A 21,453-nucleotide genomic window follows, 5' to 3' on the forward strand; every position below is an offset into this window, starting at 1 on the left:
GCGCGGGGGGGGGGGGGGGGGTGTCACCCTGAGAACAGTGAAGTGGAAGAGCTCACAATTGATGTGTGTAATTTTTTAAAACAATTTTAGAATTACAGAAGAGTGTCAAAGGTAGCACAGAGTGTGTCTGTACCCACTTCACCCACCTTGCCCTGTCGCTGGCATCTCACGTAACCATGGTGCGTTTATCAAAACGAGGACACTCGCATCAGTGCACTGCTCATAGCTAAACTACAGATTTTATTTGCATTTCCCCAGCATCTAGTCCATTTAGCTTCGTGTAATTTTTTTCAACGTGGAAATGTCTCGTGCAGCTGCCTAGAAATCTTCCCTTCTGTGGAGTGTTAAAACAAAAATGTATCGACACATCAACACGCCATGCGAGGAAACTAAGTAACAGACAAAACCTGGAATAACAGACACGGCGGGGCTGCTCCTCTGGGGCTGGGCCAGCCACGCACCTCTGTAGGGCTTTCCCAGGAGGGCATCAGGGGCGGCTGGGTCCCGTGGCTGGGTCCTGCACCCAGAGCCTCCTTCCAGGGGAGAGGCAGGTACTGCCAAAGGCAGAGATGTGACGTCTCGGGCTACTATACCATCTCCAGACCTCAGTTTCTCCACCTGTAAGTGGAAGGGGTTGTTGGGCTTCCTCCCTGAGGTCATTTCTAGATCTAGTATTTTAAGGGTCTCTGGCCGCTTAGGTTCTGTTGGGCCCTAGCTTTCCCTTCTCACACCCAGCAGGATCGTTTGCTCGTCAGCACTTGGACTGAGGTCCCAAAGGAAACCAAGGCGGTGCTCATTCTTTCTTTCTTCACTGTGAACCCAGTGTCACTGGTCTGAAAGTCCCCTCACCAGGCGATCACGTAGGCTGTGCTGGGGAGAGCTGACTGGGTGTCAGCAGAGCCACGTCAGTGCAGAGGTGGCTTGTGGGCCTCTCCTTTGCCCTGAGACTGTGTCCAGCCCGAGTGGTTGACTTCCTGCCCTGCAGCAGTCCTGGGCGTGCAAAGGTGGGGGTGTGTGTGCACATACCCGTGTGAGCTTTATGCCATGAATAAATGACCTTTCCCTTGCTTCCCAGCAGAGCCTGTTTCTCCACCTCCCAGGGTGGGTGTGTTGCCGCCTGTCATGTCTGGCAGATGTGACAGGTGGCCAGGCTCCTCCCTGCTGTCTCAGCTCTGCAGACCAGGAGTGCTAGCGGTGTGGACCAGGCTCCCTTGCTCACATCCCTTTGGGTTTGTGGGACTCCTCTTTAGAAACAGGGTCAGGGTGAGCCGACTGCTAGTTGAACCCAGCCTGCCACCTTTGTAAACGAAGTTTAATCAGAACACAGCCATGCTTGTGCATTCACGTGGTGCCTCTGGCCACTTCTGAAGGCAGAGCTGAGTATCCGCGACAGGCCCGGTGGCCCGCAAAACCTCAGATGCTGATGGTCTGGTCCTTTGCAGATTTTCCTTTTGTTTGCCAGCCCCTGATACAGGGAGTTCTAAGAGGCATGATACCTACCCCACTGGCATTTGCTTTGGGCAGAAGGAGACCTGAGTGGGGTCCCATGTTGGTGCCAGTCACAGAATACTGCAGGCATCCTGCTGAGTTACATCAAAGGTGGACTTCCCCCGTGACTGTCCGGCTGCCCTCCACCAGGACAGGGTGAAATGAAGGAGGGGTCCTAAGTTGTGAGAGACCCTGGAGGGGAAAAATAAGATAGTGGGCTGGCAGGGAGCTCCTGTTGGCACCTGGACTTCTAGGCGGGGCCTGGTTGTGAAGCTCGCATTTGGCTGCGTGAGTGAGTTAGGGTCCTCGACAGTCACTCTGCTCCGACAGCTGAAGGTGGGAGGGTGAGTAGAGGGGGTCTGGCCACCACTCATGTGGCACAGTGAAATATGCCCTGGTGGGCATAGAAGCCACGTCACATTCTCCTGCTGTGAGGCGTAGGTTTGGGCTGCCCTGAGCAGACTGGGGTGGCAAGGCACTGTCCACAGAGCATGGTTCGCTCCCTGAAGTGGTCACCTAGGTCTTCGAGACTCTTTTGTCAGGGGAGGCACCTGGTTTCAGAGCAGGGCCACTTCTGAAGTGAGGGGCTGGCACGTGTGGCTGCACAGCCATCCTCCTGGGGACCCTGTGCCATCTCCCTGACTGTCCCTCACTGACTGGCTTCTGCTCCCCAGGCTGGCGCCCATGCGGCTCTACACACTCTCCAAGCGCCATTTCGTCCTCGTGTTTGTTGTCTTCTTCATCTGTTTTGGCCTGACCGTCTTTGTCGGGATCAAAGGTAAGTTTCAGGTTTTTAACCATTTCATCATTTTGCCATCAGCCAGCCCAGCTGTACCCACCTGCTCCCATCTGCCAAGGGCCTCAGTGTGGAGGGGGACATGCCACTTCGCCCTGAACCCACAGGGTGGAAGGGGGTCCCAGCCCTGCACTTGTGGCTGCACCTGTGTTTCTCACAGGGGAGCGGTGAGCAGGCCCAGATAGACCTCGTCATGCTCTGTGCAGCAGCCAGGGGCCCTGACTTAGCTCGGCCACTCTTTTGTTGGTCAAGAAAACCTTTCTAGAGTATGCCGTGCACCAGGCCCACCATGGGTACTAGGGAATCCAGAACCTGCTGCCTTATGGTGGACGTGGGCCACGTAAGAGTTATGATGCACTGCCTGGGGCTGGGATGCTGCTCTGGTGACATCCTGAGCTCTTGGCAGGGACATGGGAACAGCACTGGGCAGCAGCATGGTCGTCCCAGGTGGGAGCCTACAGATCCCTTATCTTTAAGGCACCAGCCCTACTGTTCCATGGCATGTTGTTTGAGGGTAAAAGCCACACCACAATGATTTTGGCTTCAAAAATGCCTTTGAAATCATCCAGCCACCCCCCTTTCTCACAGATGGAAAATGGAGAACCAGAGAAGTCAAGTGGTTTTCACAAGGATCCCAGAAATCCGGGTCTCCTCAGTCCTGTCCAAAGGGCAGGCAATCAGGAGCCTGACTTAGGTTGGAGAATATCTGTTCATCCCCCATTTTCTTCTTTCCCTCTTAAATAATATCTTTTTTCAGTGAGGGTAGTTTCTGGTAGATGTTTATGCAATGATGCACTTAACACTAAAGTGTGAGTCACAATTGGGCTTAACCTGTTCCAGAGGCATTTGTGCCTCAAGGGTCTAGTCTCTAAACCTAAACTGAAATAACCTAGACTGAGGAACTGGGGGAGAAGATGACTCTTCAGGTACAACTCACCTGATGATGATTGTGATGAAGATGTGCTGGTAACAACAGCACCTGTAGCCAACTTCTTTTCCTTCCTGTTAAGTCACGAAGGAACAGAAGTTTTATTAATCACAGCACAAGACATATCCATTATCTTACTTGATTTTCACAACTGTCCTTTAAGATGTGTAGGCAAGTCATTAATATTCTCGTGGTCTCCAGTCTCAGTGGGGCTTCAGCCAACTCTTCTTTCCTTAAGCCATTCTCTGTCTTAAACATGATTATGTCTACCCTGCTTCACGCTTGCAGAAATGAAAAGAGATGCACCAAGACTAAGTGAAGAGAATGATGTCAGGATTTCCACATTCCTTTCCTTCTTTCCAGAGAGTCCTGAATCAGAGTTCTCCAGTAAAACAGAACCAGTAGGAGATAGATCTATATATTAATGTATCTACTTATTGTAAGGAATTGGCTCACGTGATTATGGAGGCTGAGAAGTCCCAAGATCTGCAGTCTGTAATCAGCAAGCTGGAGACCTGAGGGAGCAAACCATGTGGTTCCAGTTCGAGTCTGAAGGCCTGACAGCCAGGAGAGCTGATGGTATTAAGTTCCTGCCCAAGTCCAAGTTCAAGTCTGAGTCTGAAGGCAGGAGAAGACTGATGTCCAGCTTGAGGACAGAGAGCCCAGGCGGGGAGAGTGAATTCTCCCTTGCTCCGTCCTTTTGTTCCACTGGGGCCTTTGACGGATTCCATGAGGCCCACCCACGTTGGGGAGGGCAATCTGCTTTACTCAGTCTTCTGATTCCAATGTTAATTTCCTCCAGAAACACCCTCACAGACACAACAGAATAATGTTTAACCAAATATCTAGGCACTTTGTGGCCCGGTTGACACATAAAATTAACTATCACAAGTACTCTGCTCCTAGTTACTTTATGTGGTAAGGTTGTTATTATTTCAGAGTTGGGAGTACCTTAGAGACCATGGGGTAAGTAACCCTCATTTTGCAAATGAGGAAATTGACACCTAGGAAGCCTAATTAGCTAAGACTAGAGTCCTGGTTTTTCTGACTCCCAGCTCTTAATTCTTTCCAGGAGACCAGACTGCCTTACTTTCTGGGTTAGGAGTCTACTCTGATTGTGAATCTGTTTAAAAGAAGACCCATTGTGGATACAAGCCTCCTTCCTACATAGACATCCTTCTCAGCATGCATAAATGCATTCTAGAGACATGTTACTGTGTTGATTGATGTACATACATGTTTCTCACCTACGTTTGAGTGGAGGATTGTTGGCGGCAGGCTGGGGATGGTCACTGAAGCTGCCCAGAAAACTGGCATCACAAATTGAGAGTGATATGACTTAGAACAAATTTGGTTCTAAATTAAGTTAAAATCAGATTCATGGTGTTTGCTTTGACTACTTCTTTTGAAGCCAAAGCCCTGAAGAATTACAGTGTAAGAACCTATGAAGCTTGGAGAGAATTCTGGATAGATGGTGGAGTAGGAAGCACCAGGCATCTGTCTCCCCACCTAGACAGCAATTGCAGTGGCAGAATCTGTCTCATATAACTATTTTGGAACTCTGGAGTCTGTTGAAGGCTTTCAGCTTCCATGAGAAGGCTTGGACATTCAGAAGCAACCACATATATAGGGGAAATTAAAGTCACCATGGTTGCCCAGAGGCAGGTGCAGGATTAAAAAGACCTAAAGTTTACAACTCAGGCTGGTGCTCAGCACAGAGACAACCTGCAGCCATAAAAAACAAAACAGAAAACAACAATCCCCGGGAAAAGAGAGAATCTAATTTTCAGAGATACCACATTATTAGATTTAAGTGTCCAGTTTTCAACAAAAAATCACAAGGCATACAAAGAAACAGTAAAATATGGCCCATTGAAAGGGGAAATAAACCCAGCAGAATCTGTCGCTGAATAAGATTGCACGGTGAGTCTACTAGACAAAGACTTTAAAACCCCTGTCTTAAAGGTGCTCAGAGAACTAAAGGAATATATGGAGAAAGTCAAGAAAACAATGTATGAACAAAATGGAAATATCAATAAAGAGATAGAAAACCTAAGAAGAAACCAAAAAGAAATCATGGTGCTAAAAAGTACAATAACTGAAATGAAACTTTACTGGAGGGATTCAAAGGCAGAGGAAAGAATTGGAGAACCTGAAGATAGGACAATGGAAATTTTTGAGTCTGAGGAACAGAAAGAAAAAAGATTGAAAAAAAGTGAACAGAGCCTAAGGGACTTTTGCTGTACCATCAGGTGGATGCTGTCTGCGAGTGACTCACTTTATATCGAAAGACACAGGTTGAAGTGAAAGGATGGAAGAGGATATTTCATGCAAATAGTACCGTGTTATCCAGCAGTTCCAGTTCTGGGTATATACTCAAAATAATTAAAAGCAGGGTCTTGAAGAGATATTTGTACACTCATGTTCATAGAAGCGTTTTTCACAGTAGTTAAAATAGTGGAATCGACCTGAGCATCCATCGAGATACAAATGGATAAGTAAAATGTGGTATATACGTGCAATGGAACGTTACTCAGCCTTAAAAAGGAAGGCATTTGGGCTGGCCCGGTGGCGCACTCGATAGAGTGCGGCACTTGGGAACGTGGCGGCGCTTTTTTACTTTCATTTAAAAAGTAATGACTGGGGCCGGCCCGGTGGCGCACTGGAGAGTGCGCCGCCTGGGAGCGCGGCGGCGCTCCTGCTGAGGGTTCAGATCCCATGTAGAGACTGGTTCCCGCTCACTGGTTGAGCGCGGTGCGGGCGCGACACCGAGGGTTGCGATCCCGTTACCGGTCACGAAAAAAGACAAAAAGGAAAAAAAAAAAAAAAGAAGGCATTTCAGACACATGCTACAACATGGATGAATCTTGAGGATGTTACATTAAGTGAAATAAGCCAGTTACAAAAAGACAAATACTGTATGATTGCACTTATTTGGGTTGCTTAGAGTGGTCAAAATCATAGAGACAGAAAGTAGAACGGTGGTTGCCAGGGGCTGGGAGAGGGGGAATGGGAGTTGTTTAGTGCGGAGTTTCCAGTTTTACAAGATGTGAAGAGTTGTGGAGGTGGCTGGTGGTGAAGGTTGCATGAGATGAATGTACTTAATGCCACTGAATTGTACACCTAAAAATGATTAAGATGATAAATTTTATGTTGTGTGTATTTTACCACAATAAAAAAACTGGGGACAAAAAGCATCTGTGAAGCTCGTATATCTGTTATTTTAGGAAAAGCCTTATGCTTTTATGCTTATATTAGTATATGTTATGTTTTCTTACATTCCCTGCTTAGTAAATATTTTTGGGAGACTAGATTAATTGGATGAATAGATAAGTATGCCTTAGGTTTTTAGAAGAAATCTTTATACTTTACAAAATATATGGACAGTGTCTGTATAGCTAATGTTTTTGAGGGTCCATGCTCTGCAGAGAGAGCCCTCATGGAGAGCATGGGGGGTTCCCATGGAAACCCTATACGTCATTTGTCACTCGTACTGCGTTGGGGAGTTGGGAGTCATGACACACGGCAGAGTGGATGTTCTGTGTCTTTGTTTCTGTGTTTCTGTGTTTTACTTCCATACATAAAATCTCTAAAGAAAGACCAGGTGAATAAGACCACCTCCATGTAACAGATGAGTCTTTCTTGGCATTTGAAAAAATAATCAATAAGTTGTCAGTGTAGATATAACCTGCTTTTTTCCTTCTTTTCTGTTACACTTTAGGACCCAAGGTGATCCAGACTTCTGCAGCTAATTTTTCACTAAATAATAGCAAAAAGGTAAGACTGGGTCTAAGTGGCAGCTGGTGGGGCATTATAAACTTGCGGGCCACTGAGAGATGGTACTGGTTGGTGGGCTTAGGATAGGCTGCCCTTGCCCTGTGGCTCACTTCTCAGGCGACACATTTCTTATCCCGCGGTCAGCTGCGGGCCTCTGGGATCGTGTTTACTAGAATGACCTTTTCTTTTTTTATTTTTTTTTTCCTTTTTTGTCTTTTTTTACTGACCGGTAACGGGATTGCAACCCTCGGTGTTGCGCCCACACCGCGCTCAGCCAGTGAGCGGGAACCGGTCTCCACATGGGATCCAAACCCTCGGCAGGAGCGCCGCCGCACTCCCAAGCGGCGCACTCTCCAGTGTGCCACCAGGCCGGCCCTAGAATGACCTTTTCTGCTGTAATAAATACCTCAGTACTTAGGAGGGATGGTGTTACCTCTTAGGGAGCAGCAATTCATTTCTGAGGGCCGGTTAACTCATCCCAGTTCCTCACATCTGTAAGTTCTGTTACATTATATTTTAACAATAATCACTTAAGAATTTGATCCTTTCTTATTATATTTGTCCATGTTAAGACTCGGTCTCTGTATCAGGTTTCTAATGAAATCAGTGCTTTGTAAGGATTGTTTGGTATTCCTTGCATAAACTCAGTTTAAATTAAAAATATCCTTTTAGTTTCTTAAATGTGCCTTGGCTCTTCACCATCTTGAGAGGAAAACAGAGGTCCTCTCAACTGGAAACTTTTTGGTTTTCTTTAATAAATACTAACTTTTGAAAGCCCAATCGACTAAACCCTTTTATTTTTCTGTGTGTCGAGCAATATTTTTATCTACAGACTTAACACAGTTGTCCTGCATCTTCATGGTGACATGTATAGTTTATATCTGATTATTTGACTCCAAATCCCCCCTTTTCTCTGTTCTCCCACCTCCCTGCTAGGTTTCTACCCTTAGAATTTTTCAAAAAGGCAAAAGAAGAAAAATTTCCTAAAACTCGCACCTTTTGGCTCTTCTGCTACTACTAGTTTGAAAGGGCCTCTCCGTAGCCCGTGTTCACATTTTCTTTGCATTCCTCTATATTCTTTAACTCTTGGGCTGATGATCTGATTTGAAGATGTGCCCTGGGGAGTTTCCTGGCAGTAGTTGGTCTTTTAAAATTTCTGTCTCTCAGAGTGTAAGTCTCTTTTTGACACTGAAAATAGCAGCCATCCCACTCAAACTGACTTGCTTTCAAGAGACCATCCTCACTTCAGAAAGATAATGTGTCACCCTTGATAGGTTTCATATCCTTGATGGCTTTTAGGCAAGTCTTTGGTTGTAGGGAGTTTCATGGAGACCCCGACAGAAGTACTAAAACACAGAACTAACATATTTACGTGCAAAGATGAGGCATTCAAATAATGCTTTCTCTGGAACCATGGGTGGGCTCCTTAAACAGCTCTGTCTGTGTCCCACTGCTATTAGACACCAATATTGTGTCTTCATACAGAAGAATCACTGGCAACACGGTCCCCTCTAATTTTTCTCTCTGGGGGCGATAAGACTTTCATAAAGCTAAAAATAACAGATGTCAAACAGTGACATGTAGACATACAGATACTAAGGAAATAATTATTAAGATCCTTTATCTTGTGAATATGAAAGTATTTCTCTATTATCTCATTGAATGTCTCATCATTCCGCTCTTTCTATTTTTTTCTCCAAGATGGCTTTTTCTTGGTATTTCAGTTGTATTGGCCCAGGGCTCCAGGCGGTGGAAACCGCCCGCTTAGAGGTTTCGATGAGAGACAGAAGTGAGCTGCAGCCGCACGTTAGTCCTTTCTTCTTCTGGAAGGCAGGATTTCACTCACGTTGTCCAAAGGAAAACCACGCGTTTCTGTTTTAGAGCTGACACTCAAGCCTTTTTTGCTTAATGTACATTTTGGATGTTAAGATGAGTTATTTGGTAGACTCAAAGGAAAGGTCAGATGGATTACTTAACTTTTTTTTTTTTTTGCTTCAGCTGAAGCCAATTCAAATACGTTCCAATCCACTGTCTACATATAATCAGCAACTATGGCTGACATGTGTTGTCGAGCTGGATCAATCGAAAGGTATGGAGCCTGACATGTTGGGATGATTTTTCTTTGTACAAAGCATCATATTTTAGAGTTTGAAAGGACTTTAAAATATTTGGACAAGTGCTCAAAGATGGATGTACAAAGGTGTTCATTATTATTTATAATAAATTGGATGCCCCTTAAATGTCTTCCCGTGGGAGATAGTGAGTTAGGATGCTTCTTCTGTTGAGTGCTGGTCAGCGGAGCTCAGCGGCTGTGTGGTGCAGGTGCTGCACCTGCCAGCATTTTTCAGTGGGGATCTAGGAGAGAATTAAGTTCTGATGCTGTAAGGCAATGGTTCTGCCCCCCGAGGGACACTTGGCAATGTCTGCAGACAGTTTTGTCACAGCTGGGGAGGAGGGAGGTCTATTGGCATGTAATGGGTAGAGGCCAGGGATTCCACTAAAAATCCTACAATGCACAGGACAGATCCTTACAACAAGGAATTATCCAGCCCAAAATGTCAATGGTGTGGAGACTGAGAAACCCTGCCCTAATGCATCTGTTGTTTATGATGCATTAGCTTCTGTTCACCTAAAATAGCACTGGTTTCATATCTTATTAGGGAGAATTGAGAGAATGATCACCCAAAGTACTTTTTGTGTCCTGTGATTCAGATGAGGAACTCCAGCTGAGAAAGCATCTCAAAAGATAACTGCATGACCACAATAGATAAAGTTAAAAAAAATGCATATTAAACCTTTTTGTAACATTTAAAAAAGCATAAGTAAGTTTTATATTACTATATATTTGTGTGTCTAGAAAATGATCTGGAAGGATGGGCACTAAAATGTTACTATGGTTATCTCTAGGTGGGTATCTATAAGTGTTTGATGCCATCTTTGTATTTTTTTGTTCTCTGATTTTTCTATTATGAGAATATAATCAGAAAAGTAGCAAATTATATAATCAGAAAAAACAGGAAATCTATTTCTATTTTGGTATAAAGTTAAATTAAAAATTTATGTGGGAAATTAAAAATGTAACTTCATTTACCATGAAACATTTGCCCTTTTGTGAAGTGAAACTGATGGATGTGAAGTGTAGGCTTTGATATGGGCCGCTGAGTAGCAGGCTGGAAGTGGGATCTAACGGAAGGGCTTTACTTTGCTGGGCAAATGTGAGGTTTTCAAATGTGCTGAGGCTACAGTGGCCTAAGGTCCATCACGGGCTCCAAGGCCACTGGAGAGCCGGACGAGCACCTTTGTAGGCCTGAGATCCCCACTGTGGTCTCTGACGCTGGATTTCTTTCTTTGGTAGAAACTTCTATTCAGACAAGCTTTCTCATGACAGTTAAAGTTGATGGTGTAGCTCAAGATGGAACCACAACGTACATTCATAACAAAGTTCACAATCGGACGAGGACCCTCACTTGTGCAGGGGTGAGTGTGTTTGATGCTCCACAATTAGTCAGCAGGCTCCTGACGCTATTTTTCAGACATGCTTCTCTGATGTAGAAGGTAGGACACTGCAAGAGGCTTTGAAAAATTGTTCTTAAACCCCAAATATATGTATAATGAATAATGCTTCAATTAAAAAAAATTGCTCTTATGTTAAAAAATGGAGCCATAGCAAAGATGGCATGGAAAACTCATCTACCTTTATGCACTGATACCCCTAAAAATTCTTCTAAACTTCACACACACACACACACACACACACACACACACACACACACACACACGTACACACACATACATGCATTCACACACACATGCACACGTACCTACCACCACATACTCTGAGCATATACAAGACCTGTTTTTACTGTTTGTGTAACTTACTGCCTGGTGTGTCCATAGCTGAGTGTTCATGGGCCACCTCTCGCATATGAAGGTCTGCACCTATTCCATGGCTGTTCCTGGTCACTGGGGTTTTGGGTTGTTTCCAGCCATGTGAAGAACGCCCTGATGTGTCTGGGGGCAGAGCGGCCAGGCCTCTTAGGATCCGTGGCTTACCGTTCTAAGCACCTACTTCAGGGTGCAGTGCGTGGCTTTGGAGAGGAAACCTGAAGGTCCAGGGGGGAGGTGAGCCCTCACTCTCGATTTCTTCAGTGCCGCATTCGGTTCAGAATTGGGAGAATCAGATCCATATCCCTGCTCTGGCATGGAGCCCATGTCAGGGTTGGCAGCACGGAGAGCTGGAGTGTCCAAACCAGGCAGTGCAGGTGACGAGGGGTTAGATAACACGGTCGGAAGCCAGGTACTCTCCATATGTTGTCTTGTTAAATCCTCACAGTGGGTCCACGGAGTGGAAACTACGGTTAGAGCCCCAGTTTATACAAGAAGAAACCGAGGCTTATAGAGGTCAAAACCATTGCCCAAGGTAATGTGGATAGTAGGTGGAGGGACCTGGATAGAAGCTCATGCTCTTTTATTCCTGAGCTCGTATAGTTTTTATGGGTAAAAATACTAACCATGTTCATCCTGTTCTAGAAGAGAATTCACGCAGGGAAAGATTCTTGTACAGCGGCTGGCCACTGTCTCTGGGCACTCTCTGTTGAGGTCTGATAGAAGAGACTGGAAGGATCAGAACCCCAGCCTGAGGGCACTAGGATGGAGAGGTGAGCTGAGGCTGGGCTGTCTCCAGCGGAGCCCTCACAGTGTCAGCCCCCAGCCTCAGCAGCCTCGGCCACTGCTGTGCGTGTCGCAGGCGAGGTGTGTCCAGGGAAGGCTCCAGGAGTGGCTGGACCTTGCTGTGCCTCCCTGTCTCTCACCTGTGTGGAAGGAATGACCCAGAGTCTGAAGTGTATTTTCCTCATCTGTATAGTAGGGAAGAGGCCTTCCCTGCCTGTCTTAGGAACATGATGAGGACCAAGGTGGATGATGTGTGTGAGAGTGGGCAGAATTTGTACCAGCATGAGACATCCCTGTGTCCCTCCACTGTGCCCAAGTGCAGGAGGGATGACAGGTCTGAGGGTCCATCGTCCACGCAGATGGCTTCTCCGCCCATCCCCAGGCAGGACAGCAGATCCAGCTTCAGCCGGCTGCCCCGTTCAGCACCAGCCTGGCCTCTTCTCAGGCCGAGGCACAGTCTAGACAGTTGGCCAGTGACTGCTTATCCTAAAGCTATGGTAACTAATCCTGGTTTGCCCAGACCAAGTGATTTCCTAGCACATTGGATGTTCAGTTTTGAAACCAGGACAAGTTGGTCACCCTCTCTAAATCTTTGCTTCAGATGGAGCCAGGCCACCCGAGGGCTGGCTTGACTCCACTGGCACTTCCCAAAGCACCGCCCTGCTGCGTGCCTTGATAATGGCCCTTCAGCGCATCTCCGAGGGTTCTTCCCCATCCTGTGGTGGCCGACCTCAGTTTCCACTCCATTACCCCCTGGGAATGTCTCTTCTGTTCCCTGTCTACTCATGTCTCTCCCTAACCCTGCAAGGAGCACTGCCGTGGCTTAAAAAATCACAGAATTTTTATGTTACAGAGATGTTTACCACCCACTTATGTCACTTTTTTTTTTGATGTGAAGAGAAAACACTGTCTGCCTAAGGTAGCAAGGTTGTCACCTGTAGGTGAGAAAGCTGTGGAACCATCACGGGTGAGTTTCAGAGGTGCATTGGAATCCGCAGCAGAACTGTGGTTTGAACTTGGGACTCTCCAGGCTGCAGGAGGTTTCACTTAGTTTTTTAAACATGAATGTACACACGGCCTGAAACATAACTCTTGTTAATTAAAACGCCCCCTGAAAAAGCGAGACAAATTCTTAAGCGTGTAAGAAGTGTCCTGCAAAAATGCATTTAATTATGTCAAACCTATTGGTTCCCAATCCTTCTGAGTTCCACGCCGCCCCTGTCTGAGTGTCACCGTGTGACCCAACTGTGGCAGAGGAAAGGTGCACTGTGCATGCAAGCCACATGGTCACATGCCTGCGGGCAGTAGCAGTTAGGGAAGCTGATCTGGGTGGGAAAGAAGCTGCAGCTCAGATGGGATAAGAAAAAGCAATTGCCCTGTGCTTCCGACGAGGGAGGATAGACAGTGGGGCATGTGGTTAGCAGAGAGCTTGTGCCCCTAACGGGCAGCGTCATTGGCCGAGCTCTGTGGGCCTCAGCGTGGACCCAGGGCTGTGCGCTGGAGGGGTGTCGAGGGCCATGACCCTCGTGCTGCCTTGTGGTCACTGCGCATCACCTCCCATCTGCTTTCTCTCCTGACCCTCAGATCAGCACCAGCATGTGTCACGCAGCCTCCTCCCCGCCAGTTGTCCTCTTTTTTAAAGGATTCTCATGTAAAACCCAAACCTGTTTTCTCACCCTGACCTCAGACATCGAGGCTCAGGAAGCATTTGATCAACTGTCTGGGTGACTGCCCTGTTCAGAGCCACTCTTCCCTGTACCATCCAGGAAGCCTACAACTGGTCGCTCGTTGTGGGCTGTGCCGGACCATCTTGCAGCATTCTCTCAGATGAAGTGCGTGCTGGCCTGTGTGGCAGGGCTGGGGCAGAGCTGTGACCCACTCTCCATGCCTGGCCAGCGAGTGCACCTCTGCATCCCGAGTGAGGGCTTCATGCTCCCTGCCACTCCCAAAGGGGACAACCAAATGGAGGCAACTTGACTCTTATTTCCAAAGGACCAAAGAACTGGGCTCTCAGCAGACAGCTAAGCCTATACGTCCACATGATCACTCACTGCTGTTCACACAGCCTCTCCTTATGACGAGGGCAGTGGGCTGGGGGCGCGAGGGGGGCTCTGTGGAGAGAATGACAGGCTAAAGGGGAGAAAGATAAATCTGTCACTCAGTCTGTGCATCGCTACGATGATTGCCAGGGTGGGCCAAGAGGACAAGTCAGGCCGAGGTTGCCGTTCTGTTGCGTGTTAGCTTGTGTTCCTCTGCATATTAGTGTGTTTATGGAGATATTAGGTTTATGCTGCATTCTTCACTTTTTTATGCAGGTGACATTATTTTCAGTCATCCGAATTAGAGAGAGTCTAATTACTATAAATCATATATTTTGTTTCCAGAAATATCTGTGTGGTTCTTTCTTTCTAGGAACTGTTTTTGGCTGGCATCTGACTTTTTTCTGGGCTTTTGGCGAGCTCTCTGGATATGATGAATTCTGCTCATCTGTTGTTGAAATGTGTTACTTTGTGGGTCAGTTGGTGGGAGAGTGAGTCTTGTTTGCTTTAAATACACAAATCTACCTTATGTATTTGCAGAAATGTGCAGAAATTATTGTGGCTCACCTTGGCTACTTGAATTACACTCAGTATACTGTGATTGTGGGATTTGAACACCTGAAGCTACCCATCAAGGAAATGAACTTCACAGTAAGTGGACTAGTGGTCTGCACATGTTTCCACAGTTTATTTTTTTAATAGTTCCCAGTCTTTTGTTGAGTGATTGAAATTTGCCACAGCATCTAAGTAATGTTATTTTGGACAGTGGAAGAATGTAAAGTTTTAAAAAAATTATAGGAAAATCCAATTTCTTAGGTGTATAGAACCAAGAATAGCTTAAAGAAACGGCATAGAAATTGGAAAAATAGTAGGTGTTCTGAGATTTAAAATAGTAGTGTTCCAGCTGGAAGGTAATCAGGGGTTACCAGGTGTGCCCCCCTGCAAGGCAGGACCCCCTTCTCCGGCCCTGTGAGTGGTCTTCAGACTCTGCGGGAACCTCTAGTGAGGGGAGGACACCACTCTAATTGTTAGATTGTCCTTTCTCACGCCCAACTCAAATCTACCTCCTTGTTCTCTGCTCAGCAGGAGTCAGTGTAACCAGCATAGTGACTAGTGATGAGGGTTTTAGATCGGACAGACAAGCTGGCTTCAAATCCTGGCTCCGTCCTTTACTAGTATGACTTTAGTGAGCCTCAGTTTTCTTATCTGTAAAGCTACCTCACAGAGTTGTGAATATTAAATGAAAACGCTAACAGGTACCTTTAAAGAAAAAACAACTTTATTGAGATGTAATTCACGTACTGTAGAGTTTACCCTTTTCACGTGTATGGTTGAGTAGTTTTTAGTATATTCACAGACTTGTGCAACCAGTGCCACTGTCTGGTTCCAGAGTTTTCATCCCCTAAAAGAAACCTGTTAGTGGTCGTTTCCCGCGTCCCCTCCCCGCGGTCCTGGCAGTCACTCGTCTTCCTGTGTCTGTGGGTTTCCCTCATCTGGACATTTCCCACATGTGACTCTGTGCAACCTGTGGATCTTCGTGAGCAGCTGCTGTCACTCAGCGCCGTGCTCCGTGGCTCATCCAGCTCGTTGTGGGTACCAGTGCCTGCCGAGTAATAGTCATTGTACAGACAGAACACCTTTTGTTTCTCCATCAGGTAACGGGCACTCGGCTTGTTTCCAATTTGTCGCTATTATGAATCACGCTGCTGTGAGCATGTTCTTGTTCCCTGTACAGCTCTGTGTGGACTCACAGTACCCCTTACTGAGGTGTCATGGGGGCTGTCCTCTGTGTGCTGTACATGCGCCGCCACCTCCACCTGTGCCCCGTGCCCTGAGTCTGTGGTCTCCGTTTTCCCAGGGGCCTCTGGGGCTCTGGGAGGTCGGTGGCACTGGGATAGTGCACAGCACCTGTGCGTTGTAGGCGCTCAATAGATGGGGGCTGGTGTTACATCTATATGGCTTCTTTGCATTTTCTGTCTCTAGATTACACAAAGTGAGTTTTATTCTACATCTTCCTGACAGCTCTTCAGATAGTTGGGGGTGGCTCTCTCACCCCCTGTGGGGTCTTTGTCTTCATGTCGTGCTGGGGGTGTGGCTTCTGTACCCCTCTGGCTCCAGGTGTCCTTCCCTGTGGCCTGCTGCTGAGTCATTTGGCTGAGGGCCAGGTTCCCAATGCAGGAGAGCAGGTGGCCCTGGGCTGGGCTGCTGCAGCCCAGATGGTGGCTTGTTCGGCAGCCCTCAGTCAGCGTGTGTTTTGCTGACTAATGGAGAGACCCCTCAGACTTTTTCTTTGTAACTGCTAAGTTGGGACTTTTTTGTTTTCTGCTTCTGTGGTTGGCTTCTAACAATTCTGAAACTGTTCAGAGGTTAGACCGTGTTCTTGAATTACTTCTCATTTGTTTTGACTTCTTGCTCCAGTCTCTCCAGATCTTTTGAATTTGAGTCTGGATTCTGTTCTTTGTTGTGCGAATAATCTCCTGGACCTTTGTCCTCAGAAGTTCTGATCAGGGTTCTGCTTGTGTCCTCAAGTTCACAGTACAGAGGTTGAGCCCACGTAGGGTCTGGGGCACGTGCCCTAAGCTTAGGCACACTTTGATCTAGTCCTGTGATAACCGTCTGTGATTTAGACTTTGCTATTTCAGAATCATTCTGATTCAAGAATGCAGAAAGAAGAGAGCACCAGGTTTCTCGAGCAATGGACCTCTCCTGTCCATCATCTTCTTTATTGAAACATCGTCCCCTAAAAAACCTTTCATCATTTTCAGAACTTTCCCTCATAGGCTGTAGCTCATCCTGACCTTGTTACCTGGGTCTGGGCCACTGTTTAATTTGTCTTAGGTTGTGTTTCTGTCCTACCATCTATTCTAGCTGTTTACATTTCCCCTTAAAGTTATTCTTAAAGAATTTGGCATTATTTTAGATGAATTGGGTACAAGTCATTCTGCTAATGGGAGACAGGTAACACGATCCTACTGTAGGGCTCAAAAATGGTTCTGAAAGCACCATCAGAACCGCTCGCCTTGAATTATGCCAAGGCTAGTGCTCCTCGTTGGCAGCAGTCTTCCAGCACCCAGAAAGGTCTTGCTACATTTTCATACATTTTCATATTCCCAGTACCCGCACAGTGCCTTGCAGCTGTTAGGCTTGCAGTACATCTTGCGTGTTATTTATTTATTTGGGGGAGGGGGGGATGACTGACCAGTGCAGGGATCTGAATCCTTGACCTTGGTGTTATATACTGCTCTCTAACCAACTGAGCTAACCAGCCAGTCCACTTGAAATAAATATTTACTGGTTGAATCGAAGAAAAACATTAGCATTTCACAAATTAAGAAATTAAAGTGGCAGACTTATGAAATTATCTTTATCCTCACTATAAACTAAAGAATTAGTACAAGAAGGAATGCTGCTGCTGCTGCTTTTTTTTTTTCTACCAATCAATCTTGCAAATATTAAAGATAAGAAAGGTAACATCCAGCGTTGGCGAAATGCAAGGGCAGCGTATGTTTTCTTGGGCACGCTAATGGGGTATAAACTGATTAACTTTTGGGGGTAGTTTGGCAGTGAATAAAAGCCTCCACTTACATACTCTTTTTTTTCTAGTAATTCCATCTCTAGGAGTTTATTCTAAGGAGATAACTGGAAGTGTACACAAAGGTTTATGTTCCTCAGAGCAGGAAGTTGGGAGTAAAGCAGTAGAATTCTGGTAAAATTTCTTCTGTAGTCATAAAAGTAATAAGCTGGTCACAAAATAGGAGAGAGAGCACAAACCACATACTGATTGGAAAAAAAGGAAGAAAAAGTGCATGAATTATACAGTGCGCCACTTGGGAAGCACGGTGGCGCTCCCGCCGAGTGTTCAGATCCCACATACAGACCGGCCGCTCACTGGCTGAGCGAGGCGCGGGAGCAACACTGAGGGTTGCGATCCCGTTGCTGGTCCCCGGTCCGGTATGGGGGCAACACTGAGGGTTGCGATCCGTTGCCGGACACGGAAAAAAGACAAAAGACAAAAAAAAAAAAGAAGTGTCTGTATTGTAGAAAACTGTCTAGAAGACTGTCTGTAGGTGTGGGATTAATGTTTAATTTCTTTTTTGTTTTCCTCTATTTCCCATAATAAACAATTATTACCTTTATAATCAGAAGACAAAATTATTTAAAAAACAAATAAAAAACCACTGAGACCAGTGATATTTGAGAGGGGAGGTCCCAGACACATGGAGCTTTGTGCCCCAGAGCCTTGCCTTGAAGAGCTCCACGTGCTATTTCTGCTGGTCCCACTCACAGCATCCTCAGAGAATCACGGTTTAGCACTATGTCCGCAGCTTGTGCAGAGGTGCACTAAGAAACTAGAGAACCTTCTGCAAAGTGTTTTGTAGTGGATTGAATGTCTCCCCAAACTCATTGAAGCTTCAATTGTGTCCCCCTAGTTTTATGTATTAGTAGCTTGATCCCCACTGTGTCTGTTCGGAAGGTGGGAAATCCTATTATGGTAATTGAAAGGTGGGGCCTTGAAGAGGTGATTAGATTATAGGACTGTGCCTTAGTGAGTGGATTAATAATGGTGGTCAGGGGTGTGGTTCAGAGGGCTTTAAAAGAAGAGCACATGAGAGGTTAGTCTCTCTCTCCTCTGCCATTTTCTGCTATGTGAGGGCCCTGTTGCCACCACCAAGACCCTCACCAGATGTGTTCCTTGGACTTGGACTTCCAGCCTCTGAAGCTGTAAGCAATAAATTTCATTTTCTTTATAAGTCACCCAGTTCCGAGTATTTTGTTATAAGCAACAGAAATGGACTAATACAGAAAATTGGTACCAGAGAAGTGGGGTGTTGCCTATAACAAATACTTGAAAATGTGGAAATGGCTTTGGAACTGGGTGTTAGGCAAAGGTTGGAGGAGTTTGGAGGGCTCAGAAAACGACAAATAGATGAAGGAAAGTTTGGACTGTCTTAGAAACTAGTTATGTGGTGGCAAGCAGAATGCTGATAGAAATATGGACAGTGATGGCCATTCTGAGATCTCAGGTGTAAATGAGGATGAGCTTATTGGAAACTGGGGCAAAGATCACCCTTGCTATGAACGGGCAAGGAACTTGGCTGTGTTGTGTCCATGCCCTAGGACTTTGTGGAAGTTGGAACCTAAGAGTTGTGTGCCAGAGTATTTGGTGGAAGAAACTTCTAAGCAGCAAAGCATTAAGGAAGCTGCATGGCTACTTGTAACAGCCTATGCTGAGTTATGGCAGCAAAGGCACAACTTAGAGCCAGAATTAAAAGGAAAACAGAGAGTAAAGATTTGGAAAATTTGCAGCCTGGACATGTGACTGAGAAGCAGAGAGCATTTTCAGGAGAAAAATGCAATGGTGCTAAGAAGATTAGTATAAAAGAAAGGGATTATCAAGAGAAGAGAAAAAGGCCCCACAGGTATTGCAGAAGCCTCTGGGGCCAACCCTTCCATTACAGGCCCAGAGGCCTAGGGAGACAGAATGGTTTCGGGGAAGAGGCCTGAGGTGCCATCTACAGGCTCACTGTCCAGGGCCACCTCTGGAAGCTGCTTCCAGCACCAGTACCCCAGCTGTGTTGGCTGCTCTAGTTGTGGCTAAATTGGCCTCAGGTGTGGCTGGACCTGCTACTTTGGAAAATACAAGCTGGAAACCTTGGCGGTGTCCACGTGGTGTTGTCTGTAGGCTCACAGAATGCCAGAGCCTTAGTCTGCTCCTATTGCTGTAACTATAACACACACTGGGTAGTTTATAAATACTAGAAACCTATTTCTTATAGTTCTGGAGGCTGGGAAGCTCAAGATCAAGATGCTGGCAGGTTTGGTGTCTGGTGAGGGCTGCTCTGTGCTTCCAAGATGATGCTTTGTCACCAGATCCTCTGGGAAGGATGAATGCTGTGTCCTTACATGGCAGAAAGGACAGAAGGGCAGAAAGGGCCTAAGCTAGCTCCTCCAGCCCTGTTACAGGCACTAACCCCCCTCGTGAAGGTGGAGCCCTTATGACGTAATCACTTCCCCAAAGGCTCCGCCTCTTGTTAGCACCACGAAGGGGATTGAGTTTCAAGTTGAATTTTGGAGGGAACATGTTCAAACCATAGCAAGTGGTGATCCTTCTCTCTCTCCCTCTTTGATCAGCTCTTATTCTTTTGAATGCATCGTGCGTACCTCCCATTGCTATGTTCAGGTGATGAGGTCACCTGCCGAGTCTTGCTGCTGCTCACGAGATAGTGCTTACCTCCTGTGTTTTAAAAAGGTTGGTTCCACCGGCCATGCTGTGCATATGGAGTGGGGCGTAGACCTTTGACACCATGCAGACCACTCTTCCTCGTTTTCCTGTCATTTTCTCCTGTGCTTTTGCAGGCACCTTCTCTGTACACACCACATCCATCATCCTCAGCGCCCCGTGTCCTCACAGCTTATCTGGGCATTTTTTCCCTCTTAATAAGTGCTCTTCAGGTTGATTTGTGAGCGACACTCTGTAGCCAGCTATTCATATCTCATTTCCTCCTTTTTCTGCCTAAGCCATGACCTTTGATTAGGGGTGAGATTAAAACAACAAGCCCTTCAGTTTTCTATCTGTGGACACCCTCCGGTTTCCCACGTGAACTGAGAAAAGTGGCCATACATTGATAAGCACTGCCAGCTTCTTGGACCTGTATTTGATACATTGTTCTCATTTTCTCCACCAAATATTTCTGTACAGTGTCTTTCATGTGGTTTTTAAAGCCTTGGAGGACCCTGGTGAAAATCTGAGGACGGGGTCTCCATTCCAGGCACTTGCTCAGTGCTGCTGGGATTGCTGTGCACAGCGGGGAGCAGAACAGCGGCTCCCTGGAGTGCCCCGCACCCTGGGCGTTGCTGTGGCTTTCCCATTCACAGGACTCTGAGGATGTGAGAAAGCATTTGTTCCCTGCCAAAGAGTTAGCCAGCTCCTGGAGGCATTTTTCCCGGTTGTATTTTTCCCAAAGTTCACTTGTTTCTTACCTGCATGGGATCTGGCATCACACTTGCTTGCGCATGGTGCAAGGAGGTGCCTAGCAGGTGCTGGACGGACAGGTGGCTGATCTGGGCACCGACCTGCGACTGTGGCTGTGGAAGAAGGCCCTCCGGCATGAGGTGAGTGCTTGTTCTAGTGTCACTTCACGCATCTCTTATGGGACAAAGAGGGCTTTGTGACACCAGAGGCGACCTTGACACAAAAGCTAGTGCATGGAGTGGTAGCACTTCAGATTTCAAAGGAAATGTCTAAAGCCAGAGTGTTTTCTGGGAATCTTACTCTTTATTTCCTTTTACTTATTTTACTTTTTAATTTCAAAAATATATTTGGGGGTTTGAAATAAACTCAAAACCAAACAAAACCCCCTAACCTAATTCCATAGAATTGGGTCCACACTGTCGGGGTCCCTGTGGACCTTCCTTCTTCCAGCCCCAACCTGTGGGACCAGGCCCGTGTCTGCAGTGCAGGGGCCAGGCCCTGTTCACTGAGCTTCCCACCTCCCTCTCAGGCCAGCCCAAGGGAGAAGGCACATCTGTGCCGGACACCATGCTGAGCCGCTGGGCTGGTCAGGCCTCAGGACCATGCGGAGATTCTCTCAGCCGTGGCTGACATGCGACCTCTGGGGAGCAAGCGCAGGTTGGGAAGATGGGGGTGCACCCGGGAGGGGAGGAGGGGGACAGGGGCGTGCACAGGAGGGGAGGAGGGGAGGACAGGGGGGTGTGCACAGGAGGGGAGGAGGGGAGTCGCGAAGGTGTATGAG

At 46.8% G+C, this 21,453-nt stretch overlaps 1 protein-coding gene across 2 annotated transcripts in view; it reads left to right on the top strand.

Annotated features, from left to right (window-relative positions):
* The window catches only part of TMEM181 (transmembrane protein 181), a 22,911-nt gene extending 8,340 nt beyond the window's left edge, over nt 1-14,571 (top strand). For both annotated transcript variants that reach the window (XM_008566833.1, XM_008566832.1), the window contains exons 2-6: nt 2,163-2,266; nt 6,934-6,989; nt 8,988-9,078; nt 10,345-10,466; nt 14,240-14,571. In XM_008566833.1, the coding sequence (XP_008565055.1) occupies nt 2,173-2,266; nt 6,934-6,989; nt 8,988-9,078; nt 10,345-10,466; nt 14,240-14,398 (522 nt within the window). In that variant the 5' untranslated portion in view covers nt 2,163-2,172 and the 3' untranslated portion in view covers nt 14,399-14,571. The remainder of the gene's footprint in view (nt 1-2,162; nt 2,267-6,933; nt 6,990-8,987; nt 9,079-10,344; nt 10,467-14,239) is intronic.
* The last annotated feature ends 6,882 nt before the right edge of the window (nt 14,572-21,453 follow it).

Source organism: Galeopterus variegatus, unplaced genomic scaffold (assembly GCF_000696425.1).
Source record: "Galeopterus variegatus unplaced genomic scaffold, G_variegatus-3.0.2 Scaffold271, whole genome shotgun sequence".
In the NCBI taxonomy this organism is placed as follows: domain Eukaryota; kingdom Metazoa; phylum Chordata; class Mammalia; order Dermoptera; family Cynocephalidae; genus Galeopterus; species Galeopterus variegatus.